The following is a 14,726-nucleotide window of genomic DNA, read 5'->3' on the forward strand; positions in this document are numbered from 1 at the left end:
ATTTATCAAAAACATTTTTTCCCCAGCTGTGTGATAACTCAAATGATTGATTGATTCCGGATTATGCCAGAAGAGCAATTTTTACTAATTTAGAATATCCATATGCTAATTATTGAAATTTTTGTCATCCACCCTTGATTTAAGCTACACATTTCTATTTTTCCTAGGGCCACAAAAAAAATGGCTTACATTATTTATTCTGCTTCTTTTTTTTTTTTTATCAATAGGCCACAAACGAGCACAAAGGGCCACATTTCGTTCATGGGCCACCAGTTGGCCATCCCTGATTAGTAGTATGTGAGATAAACTTGTATAATACTTAAAGGGACAAGTCAAGATTATGAGGCCCATTTATCAAGCTCCGGATGGAGCTTGAGGGCCCGTGTTTCTGGCGAGTCTTCAGATTAGACAGAAACAGTAGTTATGAAGCAGCGGTCTAAAGACCACTGATCCATAACGCTGTCCGCCTGCACTGAGCAGGCGGACAGAGATCGCTGGAATTCAACCCGATTGATTATGATCGGGTTGATTGACACCCCCCTGCTGGCGGGTCTGCAGGGGGCGGCGTTGCACAAGCAGCTCACAAGAGCTGCTGGTGCAATGCTGAATACGGAGAGCGTATTGCTCTCTGCATTCAGCGATGTCTGTCGGACCTAATCCGCACTGTCGGATCAGGTCCGACAGACCTTTGACAAATATCCCCCTAAGTTTCTTAAATCAGATGAAGCACTGGTTTTAAAAACCCGTCCTCAGGCCAGATTTTGAGGATATCTGAACTAGAGGACAGACGAAATAATCGGCAACAAACATGGTTATTTTACCTGGTCTCATCAAAGGTAATCATGAAAATCTGGCCAAAGAGATAGAGCGTGCAATTAAAAAAACTTCTACTTTATGTCCCTTTTAAAATTGAGGCCTCTGGTCACTTTCTTTTTAAAGGGACACAAAACAGGTTGAGATCTGTGCATATCCTAAAGGGCTAATTAATTAAAAATAGTTTGCATTAAAAATTGTTTAAAAATTGCTGGCAAGTAGCAAACTCCCCCCCCCCCCAAAAAAAAAAAAGCACACAACAATAGATATAGATACAGCCGTAGAAGGAAATGTGTGGGGGAGTTAGAGCTTTACAATTCAGAAACTAAAAAGAAGGTTAATAGCAAGGCACTGCAGTGTAATTAAAGTACATATTATTATATTTGTCTCTATCCCAGCTTGTTTTATGTCCCTTTAAAGCTGTAAATGGAATTGTCTAATGAACAAAATTAAGTCAAATCCACCATTAAACAACAAATCCTTCAATAGGTAGCAAAAAGTTAAAAACACCAAAATCTTTAAGCTACAAAGACTGACATATTGATCCTTTTTATGATAAATATTTTATTCAAGGGTTAATTCATGCTAGGGTTTGGGTTGATTTCTTTTTTGATTGATGGAGTTGCCAAACAATCTTAAACTGCCTTACAGTATTTCTTTACTTTACAGGGGTTGATAATCTCTGCATCACAACATGCGTCAATTTCTTTATTACAGGTACGTGAACATCAGCTCCCTAATCTTCAGCATGGACTCTCAGTTCTTGTGTGCATCTAGTAACACAGAGACTGTTCACATCTTTAAATTAGAACACGTGCCAGACAGGTAAGTTAGCTTCTGTATCTCAAAAAAAGAAAAACCACTCTCTGGCACACATAGGTAAATTGACAAAAAGGGAGCCAAAAATCTTAAAACTTAACTTTTACTTGCAGATATTAAAATACACAACATCCTACATGGGATAAATATTAGAAACACAGTTTAAAAACAAAGTAGCACTGTCGGGGTGTCTGGATTTAATAATATACAATGTGTCTATTTAAAGCATTAATCAGAGCAGCTCTCTGTACACAGCATCAAGCAAATTCCAACACTGTCAGAAGCCCATTGTAAGATGTCCACTGAGAAAAAAAAAGATCCCTAGTAACCTACTGACTATGTTTTGGTGATATCCAGCAAAGGTGGGTGCAGGAAGGGGCTTATCAGACCATCTCTCAGATATTACTTGCAATTATTATAAAAAAAAAAGTCCGTGCTTGCAGTGACTAAGGATTTAGCCAAACATACAAAATTGCCAATGTTTTATAACAGAGAGTGCACAAATTAAACATAATAATCTCCAGTACAACAAAAAACAATTGAGCTGCGCTCAACCTTGTACACAATATATATTATTATACACTTTTATCTATATCAGAATGGGTTTTATTGCACTATTTTATGAATCTTTGACAATTAATGCTTTCCGGAGTGTGACACTATTACTGCATTTGTGATACAGAAAGGTGGAGCACAATGTTACTAAAACAGAATTGCCTCCTCACCGTTATTACAACTCCAAGATGAAATTTATACACATATACTGATAGTAATAATGATAATGTTTCTTCCAATAAAGTTTTTTTCAGTAGTACTATGACTAGTAAATGCTACCACATAAATAAATAGATATTAATCCAGAATAATAAAGTTCATTATATAAACAAAACCACTTAATTACCTCACATTCATGACTCAGGGAGTATGGTAAATACTTTAAAATAAAGCCAGAACTCCTCAATTCAGACTGCTTTCTCTCTTGGTGGAGAATCTTTGATGCTGTTTCCACATTCACTGAGTACAAGGAGTGCTCAGGCTTTGGAAATACTGGAAAGATAAGAACACAAAGCGCATCCCAGATTCAAGGTAAAACATTTTCAACTTTATTTGTGCACACAATCTATTGCACTTACAAGAGATCCATTTAGAAATGCCTTATAAAATGTCTTATACGAGAGTCTCCACACGATTCAGCAGGTAGCGACCTCTGCTCCTCTTGTGGCTCTGTCCATTCACTGACTCAGTCCAATAAAATTAAATATATAAAAAATTCAGCTTAAAAGTTCAGCTTAAAAGAGTCTTGTAGTTAAAAATAGACCATCCTGTCTACGCGTTTCGTTTGTCCTCTGTAAACTTTCTCAAGACCATGGATGTATACATTTACATGAGGATCCCCTTGTTAAATAGAGCTTTACCTGCTCCACCTCTTCCTGTTGCGGCGGAGACTGGGAACAAAACAAACCTGCCCACTAGCCATGTACAACTGTGTAAAACAAAAACAAAGTACATATACAGGAACAGCGTATATAAAGTATGTTATGTTATAAAATGTATGTGTCAGGGGGTGTGCGAAGTGGTGTAACATATTTTATATACGCTGTTCCTGTATATGTACTTTGTTTTTGTTTTACACAGTTGTATAAGGCAGAATATATTACGTAGCAACACATGGCTAGTGAGCAGGTTTGTTTTGTTTCCAGTCTCCGCCGCGACAGGAAGAGGTGGAGCAGGTAAAGCTCTATTTAAATGTATACATCTATGGTCTTGAGAAAGTTTGCAGAGGACAAACGAAATGCGTAGACAGGATGGTCTATTTTTAACTACAAGACTCTGCACTTAAGAAGAGACATCTTTTAAGCTGAACTTTTAAGCTGAATTTTTTATATATTTAATTTTATTGGACTGAGTCTGTGAATGCACAGAGCCACAAGAGGAGCAGAGGTCGCTACCTGCTGAATCGTGGGGAGACTCTCGTATAAGACATTTTATAAGGCATTTCTAAATGGATCTCTTGTAAGTGCAATAGATTGTGTGCACAAATAAAGTTGAAAACGTTTTACCTTGAATCTGGGATGCGCTTTATGTTCTTATCTTTCCAGTATAATAATCTCCAGACTACTCGCAGACAGGCGAACGCCTAACGCACGTTTTGCCTGGGCTTTTTCAAAGGCGTCTAATAAAATGATAAATTTTATATGTTAAAAAAACTTTGCAATATACTTTTGTTAATTATTTTGTCCACTTTTCCTGTAATTCCGTTCTAAAATAGTGTTTGAAATAGAATTAGAGGAAAATGTTTTCTTGTCTTAATTGGCTTAATATATTTTAACATTAGGTGGAGCTGTCTCACCATAAATCATTTTACAAATAATGGAAAAAAAAACATTTTAATGTTTTTTTTTTAGTGTTGACAGACATCAGATTATTGTATCTTACTTTTTTTTAAACGAAAATAAAACCAACAGTTTTCTTCCATCATTGAGATAGAGCATGAAATGTTAAACAACGTTCCAATTTACTTCTATTATCTAATTTGCTTCATTCTCTTAGTCCTTTGTTAAAAAGTATACCTACTGGGAGCTAGCTGATAATTGGTTGCTGTGTTCAGCTAGCTCCCAGTACTGCATTGCTGCTTAAACAAATGCTAACAAGATAATTTGATAATAGAAATAAATTATAAAGTTGTTCAACATGGTGTGTACTATCTGAATCAAGATAATTTTTTGGATTGTATGTCCTTTTAATTCTTTTTTTAGTTTCTTTCTGAAAAAGCTAAATCCTCAAGCACTAATTCTTACGTTCTGATTCCTGTGTTATGAATCAGTTGCTTAGAATAACATAGCACTAGAGAGTTTTTAACATGGACAAACCACTGAATTGAGAGCCTGACTGGGTAATAAGGCTTCTGATTGCACAAATAATATTTTGTTGATCTGTTATTTTTAATAAACAAAAGGAACTGAGATAAGTCTGAATTTGTTTGGAATAAAAAATAAATAAAACATAATTTATGCTTACCTGAAAAATGTATTTCTTTCATAGTGGTGAGAGACCACAAGCCATTACGCCTCGGAATTACTCTTCCTGACTACTAGATGGAGGTAAAGATTCCCAATCTCCAAGAGCCCTATAAAACCCCTTCCACCTCTATGGTAACTAGTCTGACATATAGCCAAGCAAAAAAAGGTAGGAAAAGAAAAACTGATCAAATAAAGGAGAAGGGGGAAAAAGAGGTTAAAAAAATACAAAACTACCACCAGAAAAATAACAGGGTGGGGTCTCGTGGACTCTCGTCACCATTAAAGAAATTCATTTATCAGTTAAGCATAAATTGTTTTCTTTCATACATGTGGTGAGAGTCCACGATCCATTACTCATGGGAACTAATACATTAAATCCCTTTTCTTTCCTATGGCATGGAGAGTCCACAAAATCATTCTAATTACTAGTGGGATATTCACTCCTGGCCAGCAGGAGGAGGCAAACAGCACCCCAGCAGAGCTGTTAAGTGTCACTTTCCTTACCCATAACCCCCAGTCATTCTCTTTTCCTTAATCACAGGAGGATAGCGAAGAAGGTGTCTGAAGATATTTAATCCTTTAATGGGTACTTTTCCCTGCAAGCAAGGATTGGTGTCAAGCTGTGTCCATGCCAATCTCTTCAGTAAGAGTATTGGTGCTTATAGCAGTTAGAAGGTGGCGAGGTGGTCTTTGCTTAAATTCTAACACTTATGCTACCCCTATATGGAAAACCAGGGTTGGTTACTCTGTTTTTTTCCTTTCTCTCCAGATCCCTGTCAGAACTGTTTCTGTCACGCCAGAGATACAGTGCCTGCCCTAGAGTTGAAAAAGGTCTCTGTCAGGATGAAGTAGTTTCTGTCAAGCCTGGGGCTAATGAGAAAGCTGCAAGACTGGTAAGTCCCTGTATCCCTTAATCCCCCTATGGCTTGTGGTCTAAGTGAGGGGTGACTTCTCACTAAGGGTGGGGGACTTTTACCTCTCTGATTTAACCCCTCAGTGGGGATAGGCACTATGGGGTTCTTAAATTTGGCTCCTATTAATTTTAGCTAGAGTAAATCCCTTTGGAAAAGGTATCTGTGATTCCGGTCCCTATTAAACTAGAATCTTAGCTGTCATAGAGTAAATACCTTTTGTGAAGGGTATATGTAATTTTTTTATTTGAGGGTTATTTGTTTTTACCTGACCGTTAATAGACTGATGTTCCAGTTCTTAGAGGTATTTAGCTCCTTTCTTTGTGAACCGGAGAGGGTTTTTTGTCAATGATAGAGGGAGATCCCTCTCTCTGGCAAGTCCATTATTTTGTTTGACGCAGCTCTCAGTTATGGCGCTTGTATACTACAGCACTTGTGAAAAACACAATTTATGCTTACCTGATAAATTTATTTCTCTTGTGGTGTATCCAGTCCACAGATCATCCATTACTTGTGGGATATTCTCATTCCCAACAGGAAGTTGCAAGAGGACACCCACAGCAAAGCTGTTATATAGCTCCTCCCCTAACTGCCATATCAAGTCATTCGACCGAAAACACGCAGAGAAAGGAGAAACCATAGGGTGCAGTGGTGACTGTAGTTTAAATGAAAAAAATGACCTGCCTTAAAATGACAGGGCGGGCCGTGGACTGGATACACCACAAGAGAAATAAATTTATCAGGTAAGCATAAATTGTGTTTTCTCTTGTAAGGTGTATCCAGTCCACGGATCATCCATTACTTGTGGGATACCAATACCAAAGCTAAAGTACACGGATGAAGGGAGGGACAAGGCAGGTACTTAAACGTAAGGTACCACTGCCTGTAAAACCTTTCTCCCAAAAATAGCCTCCGAAGAAGCAAAAGTATCAAATTTGTAGAATTTTGAAAAAGTATGAAGCGAAGACCAAGTCGCCGCCTTGCAAATCTGTTCAACAGAAGCCTCATTTTTAAAGGCCCAAGTGGAAGCCACAGCTCTAGTAGAATGAGCTGTAATCCTTTCAGGAGGCTGCTGGCCAACAGTCTCATAGGCTAAGCGGATTATGCTTCTTAGCCAAAAAGAAAAAGAGGTTGCCGAAGCCTTTTGACCTCTCCTCTGTCCAGAGTAGACAACAAACAAAGCAGATGTTTGACAAAAATCTTTAGTAGCTTGTAAGTAAAACTTTAAAGCACGAACCACGTCCAGATTGTGTAATAGACGTTCCTTCTTTGAAGAAGGATTAGGACACAAGGATGGAACAACAATCTCTTGATTGATATTCTTGTTAGATACCACCTTAGGTAAAAACCCAGGTTTGGTACGCAGGACTACCTTATCCGTATGGAAGATCAGATAAGGAGAATCACATTGTAAAGCAGATAACTCGGAGACTCTACGAGTCGAGGAAATAGCTACCAAAAACAGAACTTTCCAAGATAAAAGTTTGATATCTATGGAATGAAGAGGTTCAAACGGAACTCCTTGAAGAACCTTAAGAACAAAATTTAAGCTCCATGGGGGAGCAACAGGTTTAAACACAGGCTTGATTCTAACCAAAGCCTGACAAAATGCCTGAACGTCTGGAACATCTGCCAGACGCTTGTGCAAAAGAATAGACAGAGCAGAAATCTGTCCTTTTAAGGAACTAGCTGACAATCCTTTTTCCAAACCATCTTGGAGAAAAGATAATATCCTGGGAATCCTAACCCTTGGATTCACACCAATAAAGATATGTACGCCATATTTTATGGTAAATTTTCCTGGTGACAGGTTTTCGTGCCTGTATTAAGGTATCAATGACTGACTCGGAGAAGCCACGCTTTGATAAAATCAAGCGTTCAATCTCCAGGCAGTCAGTCTCAGAGAAATTAGATTTGGATGGTTGAAAGGACCCTAAAGTAGAAGGTCCTGTCTCAGAGGCAGAGTCCATGGTGGAAAGGATGACATGTCCACCAGATCTGCATACCAGGTCCTGCGTGGCCACGCAGGCACAATCAAAATCACCAATGCTCTCTTCTGCTTGACCTTGGCTAGAGCATCTATTAGCGTCGCCTTGGGATCCCTGGACCTGGATCCGTAACAAGGAAGCTTGGCGTTCTAGCGAGACGCCATGAGATCCAGTTCTGGTTTGCCCCAACGATGAATCAATTGTGCAAACACCTCCGGATGGAGTTCCCACTCTCCCGGATGAAAAGTCTGACGACTTAAAAAATCCGCCTCCCAGTTCTCTACACCTGGGATATGGATAGCTAATAGGTGGCAAGAGTGAGTCTCTGCCCAGCGAATTATTTTTGAGACTTCTAACATCGCTAGGGAACTTCTTGTTCCCACTTGATGGTTGATGTAAGCCACAGTCGTGATGTTGTCCGACTGAAATCTGATGTACCTCAGAGTTGCTAATTCGGCCTATGAAATCTGATGTACCTCAGAGTTGCTAATTCGGCCTATGACCTCATTAATCATTGGATTTAGTATAGTATGTATCAATATTGGAAACAAGTATTTAAGTAATTTTCCAATCATCATTCATAAAATCTGTGACTCAGTCAGTCTGACAATTTAAGATTTGAGAGTTATTAAGTGTATTTAAATGAACCATGATCATGGATAGCTAATTTAGTCATATAGCACATTAACATAATATGGTTTCTTTGATAAGGGAAAGAAGGAGTAACTAGTAAGTAACCCTAATATCATATTAAATTACAAACAGAATTGTAGAATAGACTGGCTTTGTTGATTGTAGATGGGGGTATTCTCAGTGACACTTAATGTTAAGAGACAAACAAAATACGAATAAAATAAAAGCAAGATGGTCAGCTAACTAGCTGCAGTAAGCTTCACAAGCATTTTTGTGGCTTTAATATTTAAAATCAAGTCAGAATTTAAAATCCTTAACCAGATTACTGACAAGTATAAATCTAGGAATCTTGAAGTAATCATTAAGATAGTGCTCTGAATAGTGTCCCCCTTAAACAAGTACAATACACAGTAACATCAGTAACATTACTTAGTTCACTGAATACATTAGTTTTATATTTACATTAGAACTTAGTCACAGAATGACAGAGTTTTCTTTAAACATTACACCGGCTAATGGGTTTGTGTATTTGATGTTTGGTAAACCGGGAAGGAAGGAGTTAACCTGGTCACAGCCTTTCAACCAATAATATGTTTTTACCCCCTTTTTAAAGCCCAGAGTAAGAAGGGAGTGTATGAGCTATGATTACGGCATGTAGCCGAAACGCGTAAGCTTGTATCACTGGAGGGCTGCTACTACCATCCTGTGACTTGTTTTATCTGAATAAATGCTTTTTTGAACTGACCTCACCTGCGACTCCTGAAATCCTTTTCTATATTTGCTAACTGAGGCCAAACCTGAAGAGCATTGAAAATCGCTCTTCCAGAATATTTATTGGAAGTAGTTTCTCCTCCTGAGTCCACGATCCCTGAGCCTTCAGGGAGTGCCAGACTGCACCCCAACCTAGAAGGCTGGCATCTGTTGTTACAATTGTCCAATCTGGCTTGCGAAAGGTCATACCTTTGGACAGATGGACCCGAGATAGCCACCAGAGAAGAGAATCCCTGGTCTCTTGATCCAGATTTAGTAGAGGGGACAAATCTGTGTAATCCCCGTTCCACTGACTGAGCATGCATAGTTGCAGCGGTCTGAGATGTAGGCGTGCAAACGGCACTATGTCCATTGCCGCTACCATTAAGCCGATTACTTCCATGCACTGAGCCACCGAAGGGCGCGGAATGGAATGAAGAACACGGCAGGAATTTAGAAGCTTTGATAACCTGGACTCCGTCAGGTAAATTTTCATTTCTACAGAATCTATCAGAGTCCCTAGGAAGGAAACTCTTGTGAGAAGGGATAGAGAACTCTTTTCCTCGTTCACTTTCCACCCATGCGATCTCAGAAATGCCAGTACTACGTCCGTATGAGACTTGGCAATTTGGAAATTTGTCGCCTTTATCAGGATGTCGTCTAAATAAGGGGCCACTGCTATGCCCCGCGGCTTTAGGACCGCCAGAAGCGACCCTAGAACCTTCGTAAAAATTCTTGGGGCTGTAGCTAATCCAAAGGGAAGAGCTACAAACTGGTAATGCCTGTCTAGAAAGGAAACCTGAGAAACCGATGATGATCTTTGTTATCGGAATGTGAAGATAAGCATCCTTTAAATCCACTGTAGTCATATATTGACCCTCCTGGATCATAGGTAGAATGGTACGAATAGTTTCCATCTTGAATGATTGAACTCTGAGGAATTTGTTTAAGATCTTTAGATCCAAAAGTGGTCTGAAGGTTCCCTCTTTTTTGGGAACCACAAACAGATTTGAGTAAAAACCCTGTCCCTGTTCCTCCTTTGGAACTGGATGGATCACTCCCATAACTAGGAGGTCTCATACACAGTGTAAGAATGCCTCTCTCTTTATCTGGTTTGCAGATAATTGTGAAAGGTGAAATCTCCCTTTTGGGGGGGAAGCTTTGAAGTCCAGAAGATATCCCTGGGATATAATTTCCAACACCCAGGGATCCTGGACATCTCTTGCCCACGCCTTGGCGAAGAGCGAAAGTCTGCCCCCTACTAGATCCGTTACCGGATAGGGGGCCGTTCCTTCATGCTGTCTTAGAGGCAGCAGCAGGCTTTTTGGCCTGCTTACCTTTATCCCAGGTCTGGTTTGGTCTCCAGACCGTCTTGGACTGAGCAAAAGTTCCCTCTTGTTTGCATTAGAGGAAGTTGATGCCGCACTTGCCTTGAAGTTTCGAAAGGCACGAAAATTAGACTGTTTGGCCCTTGATTTGGACCTGTCCTGAGGAAGGGCATGACCTTTTCCTCCAGTGATATCAGCAATAATCTCCTTCAAACCAGGCCAGAATAGGGTCTGCCCCTTGAAGGGAATGTTAAGCAGCTTAGATTTTGAAGTCACGTCAGCTGACCATGATTTAAGCCATAGCGCCCTGCGCGCCTGTATAGCAAAACCAGAATTCTTAACCGTTAGTTTAGTCAAATGAACAATGGCATCAGAAAACAAAGGAATTGGCTAGCTTAAGTGCTCTAAGCTTGCCAAGTATGTCATCCAATGGAGTCGCTACCTGTAAAGCCTCTTCCAGAGACTCAAACCAGAACGTCGCAGCAGCAGTGACAGGAGCAATGCATGCAAGGGGCTGTAGGATAAAACCTTATTGAATAAACATTTTCTTAAGGTAACCCTCTAATTTTTTATCCATTGTATCTAAAAAAGCACAACTGTCCTCAACAGGGATAGTAGTACGCTTTGCTAAAGTAGAAACTGCTCCCTCCACCTTAGGAACTGTCTGTCATAAGTCCTGTGTGGTGGCGTCTATTGGAAACATTTTTCTAAAAATAGGAGGGGAAGAGAACGTAACACCTGGTCTATCCCATTCCTTATTAATAATTTCTGTAAACCTTTTAGGTATTGAAAAACATCAGTACACACCGGCACTGCATAGTATTTATCCAGTCTACACAATTTCTCTGGCACTGCAATTGTATCACAGTCATTCAGAGCAGCTAAAACCTCCCTGAGAAACACGTGGAGGTGTTCAAGCTTAAATTTAAATGTAGAAATATCAGAATCAGGTTGCATCATCTTTCCTGAGTCAGAAACATCACCCACAGACTGAAGCTCTCCTTCCTCAGCTTCTGCATATTGTGAGGCAGTATGAGACATGGTTCTTAAAGCGTCAGTATGCTCTGCATTTCGTCTAACCCCAGAGCTATCTCGCTTACCTCTAAATTCAGGTAGTCTGGCTAATACCGCTGACAGTGTATTATCCATGACTGCCGCCATGTCTTGTAAAGTAATCGCTATGGGCGCCCTAGATGTACTTGGCGCCATTTGAGCGTGAGTCCCTTGAGCGGGAGTCAAAGGATCTGACACGTAGGGAGAGTTAGTCGGGAAATAACTTCCCCCTCGTCAGATTCCTCTGGTGATAAAATTTTTTAAAGACAGAATATGATCTTTATTGCTTAAAGTGAAATCAGTACATTTGGTACAGATTCTAAGAGGGGGTTCCACCATGGCTTTTAAACATAATGAACATGGAGTTTCCTCTATGTCAGACATGTTTGTACAGACTAGCAATGAGACTAGCAAGCTTGGAAAACACTTTAAATCAAGTTAAGAAGCAAATATAAAAAACGGTACTGTGCCTTTAAGAGAAACAAATTTTGTCAAAATTTGAAAAACAGTGAAAAAAGGCAGTAAATCAAACTAATTTTTTACAGTGTATGTAATAAGTTAACAGAGCATTGCACCCACTTGCAAATGGATGATTAACCCCTTAATTCAAAAAACGGATAAAAAAAAACGATATAGACTTTTTTTAACAGACACAACAAACTGCCACACCTGCTGTGGCCCTACCTTCCCCAATAAACGACTTTGGAAAGCCTTTGAGCCCTTTAGAGATGTCCTATAGCATACAGGGGACTCCTGAGGGAAGCTGGATGTCACAGTTTGTAATTTTACGAACTACAGTGGAACGCCTCAGGAAACTGTTTCTAGGCAAAATTTAAGCCAGCCATGTGGAAAAAACTAGGCCCCAATAAAGTTTTATCACCAAAGCATATATAAAAACGATTAAACATGCCAGCAAACGTTTTATATTGCAATTTTATAAGGGTATTACCCCTGAGAGTAAGCATGATACCAGTCGCTATTAAATCACTGTATTCAGGCTTAACTTACATTAATCCGGTATCAGCAGCATTTTTTAGCATTTTCCATTTCTAGAAAAAATTGTAACTGCACATACCTCATAGCAGAGTAACCTGCACGCCATTCTCCAGCTGAAGTTACCTCTCTCCTCAGACATACGTGAGAACAGCAATGGATCTTAGTTACAACCTGCTAAGATCATAGAAAACTCAGGCAGATTCTTCTTCTATTTACTGCCTGGGATAAAATAGTACAACTCCGGTACCATTTAAAATAACAAACTTTTGATTGAAGATAAAAAACTAACTATATTTCACCACTCTCTCTTACTACCTCCATGCGTGTTAAGAGTTGCAAGAGAATGACTGGATATGGCAGTTAGGGGAGGAGCTATATAACAGCTCTGCTGTGGGTGTCCTCTTGCAACTTCCTGTTGGGAATGATTATATCCCACAAGTAATGGATGATCCGTGGACTGGATACACCTTACAAGAGAAAGGAACATTTGTACTGGGAATGAGTACTTGCGTGGATGTCCGCATTTGTGGTTCACTGCCTCAGCACTTGTTTCAATTGCGCTTGAATAAGAGGGACATTAGTGCCATGGTCACATTTGCAAGTCTCACATGGGTACTTTGAAGGGTCCTGGTGTAAATGGCCGCATCCCGGCTCTGAACAGAGTCATGTGCATAACAGCAACTTCAGCGTGTGGCTCTTGTTTGGGAATGTGCGTTTTTCTCCTGTACTGGAGATTGTTTATTTTATACTTGTCGGCTTCTTTGGCGATCGCATTGCGTGCCAATTATTTTGAGCCCTTAATGAGCACGTTAGGCTCCCATGCAGATTTTTACAGTTTTTTAAGGGATGCCATATTTATTTGATGCACACTTCAAATTTCATATTCCCGCCATGGCGCGCTGTTGCACTGAACCTAGGAGAGGTTTTGTGATCTCCGGTGCATTTGTTTAATTATGTCTTATCTTCTGAGCCCTGTAATGTTATGTGCTGCTTTTCTGGCTATTATGTTCGCTGTCTCTAAGGTCAGCGTAGTCCATGATAGATTGTGTATTAAATAACGGTCCAACACAGAGGTTAATATTGGTTTTTCTATGTTATCTACCTTGTACAGGGGCTCTCCTCCTTTATGTTGGAGCGCTATATTTTGATTTCTCTCATATGAGGGGATCTGTACTAATATCCGTGACATGTATGCTATCCTATTTCATGTTAAGGGGCTTATATGTATCTTTATCAGATGGAGGTGATTTTTTTCTAATTGTTTCTATATTTTATTTATTGGAATAAAATAATAATTGCTATGTCTGTGACATGTAAGCTTTGTCTCCCATACTCTGGTTTCTCTTCAGATCGAATAAATCTTTTGCCTTTTTTTCTAAAGATTTCCGAGGAGATGATCATCCATGAGTTTTTTTAAAAAAAAAATAAAAAGGAGTTTTTTTAACTTAGGTTGTCTAATACAGTATTTCTCAACAGCCGGGCCGCGGCCCACTACCGGGCCGCGACGGCCCTGCTGGTGGGCCGCGACCCGACATAGCCTCCAGACACTCACTCTGACAGGCCCGTCTTTACACATGTCCAAAATTTCGGACGGGCATGTTAGAGTGCCACTGCGCATGTTTGTATGCACCACTGCGCATGTCTGTATGCGCAGTGTGAACGGCTAGCGGCGCACTGTGAGGAGTGGCGGGCGGCGTGCAGAGCGGATTGGCTCACAGGTAGGGAGCTCCACTGTCACCAATGTCAAATATTTATGGCCACTGACACTAACATGTATATTTAGGGCGGCCACTGGACACCAATGTGTAAGTGTACACTATATATATATATATATATATATGTATGTATATATATATATATATATGTATATATAGATCCCATTGGCACCAATGTGTATGTGTAAACTGTATGTGTGTATATATATATATATATATATATATATATATATATATATATATATATATATATATATATATATATATATATAGTTTACAGTGGGTTCATTTTATGATAATTCATTGGTGTCAGTGGGATATTTATAGATCCCACTGACACCCATTAATTATTACATAATTAAACAACTGTAAACCATACATATACTGTGTGTGTATGTATGTAGATGTGTGTATATATATATATATATATATATATATATATATATAGATATATTTATATATATATATATATATATATATATATACACAGTATATATAAATATATAGATATATATTATATATATTACCCACTCCCGATGCTTACCGGGCCCTGGACAGGTCCGGTTAAAACTTACCGGGCCTTGAGGTCACTTAGGTTGAGAACCACTGGTCTAATAGACTCTCTTTTAATGTTTCCTATTTGAGGCCTTTTCTGGCATCAGGGCCTCTAGGAATGTCCGTTCCCTTTGTAACTTCAATG

General features: G+C 39.4%; 1 protein-coding gene and 1 non-coding gene across 2 annotated transcripts in view; both read left to right on the forward strand.

The window, feature by feature from the left end:
* LOC128666693 (WD repeat domain phosphoinositide-interacting protein 1) overlaps positions 1 to 14,726 on the forward strand; it is a 202,874-nt gene that overhangs the window by 64,086 nt on the left and 124,062 nt on the right. The window contains exon 6 of the mRNA XM_053721434.1: positions 1,531 to 1,638. Coding sequence (XP_053577409.1) covers positions 1,531 to 1,638 — 108 coding nt within the window. The remainder of the gene's footprint in view (positions 1 to 1,530; positions 1,639 to 14,726) is intronic.
* On the forward strand, positions 13,641 to 13,753 carry LOC128646356 (U5 spliceosomal RNA). Its single transcript, XR_008400298.1, has one exon. It is a non-coding gene; the product is annotated as a U5 spliceosomal RNA (small nuclear RNA).

Source organism: Bombina bombina, chromosome 1 (assembly GCF_027579735.1).
Source record: "Bombina bombina isolate aBomBom1 chromosome 1, aBomBom1.pri, whole genome shotgun sequence".
Lineage (NCBI taxonomy): Eukaryota > Metazoa > Chordata > Amphibia > Anura > Bombinatoridae > Bombina > Bombina bombina.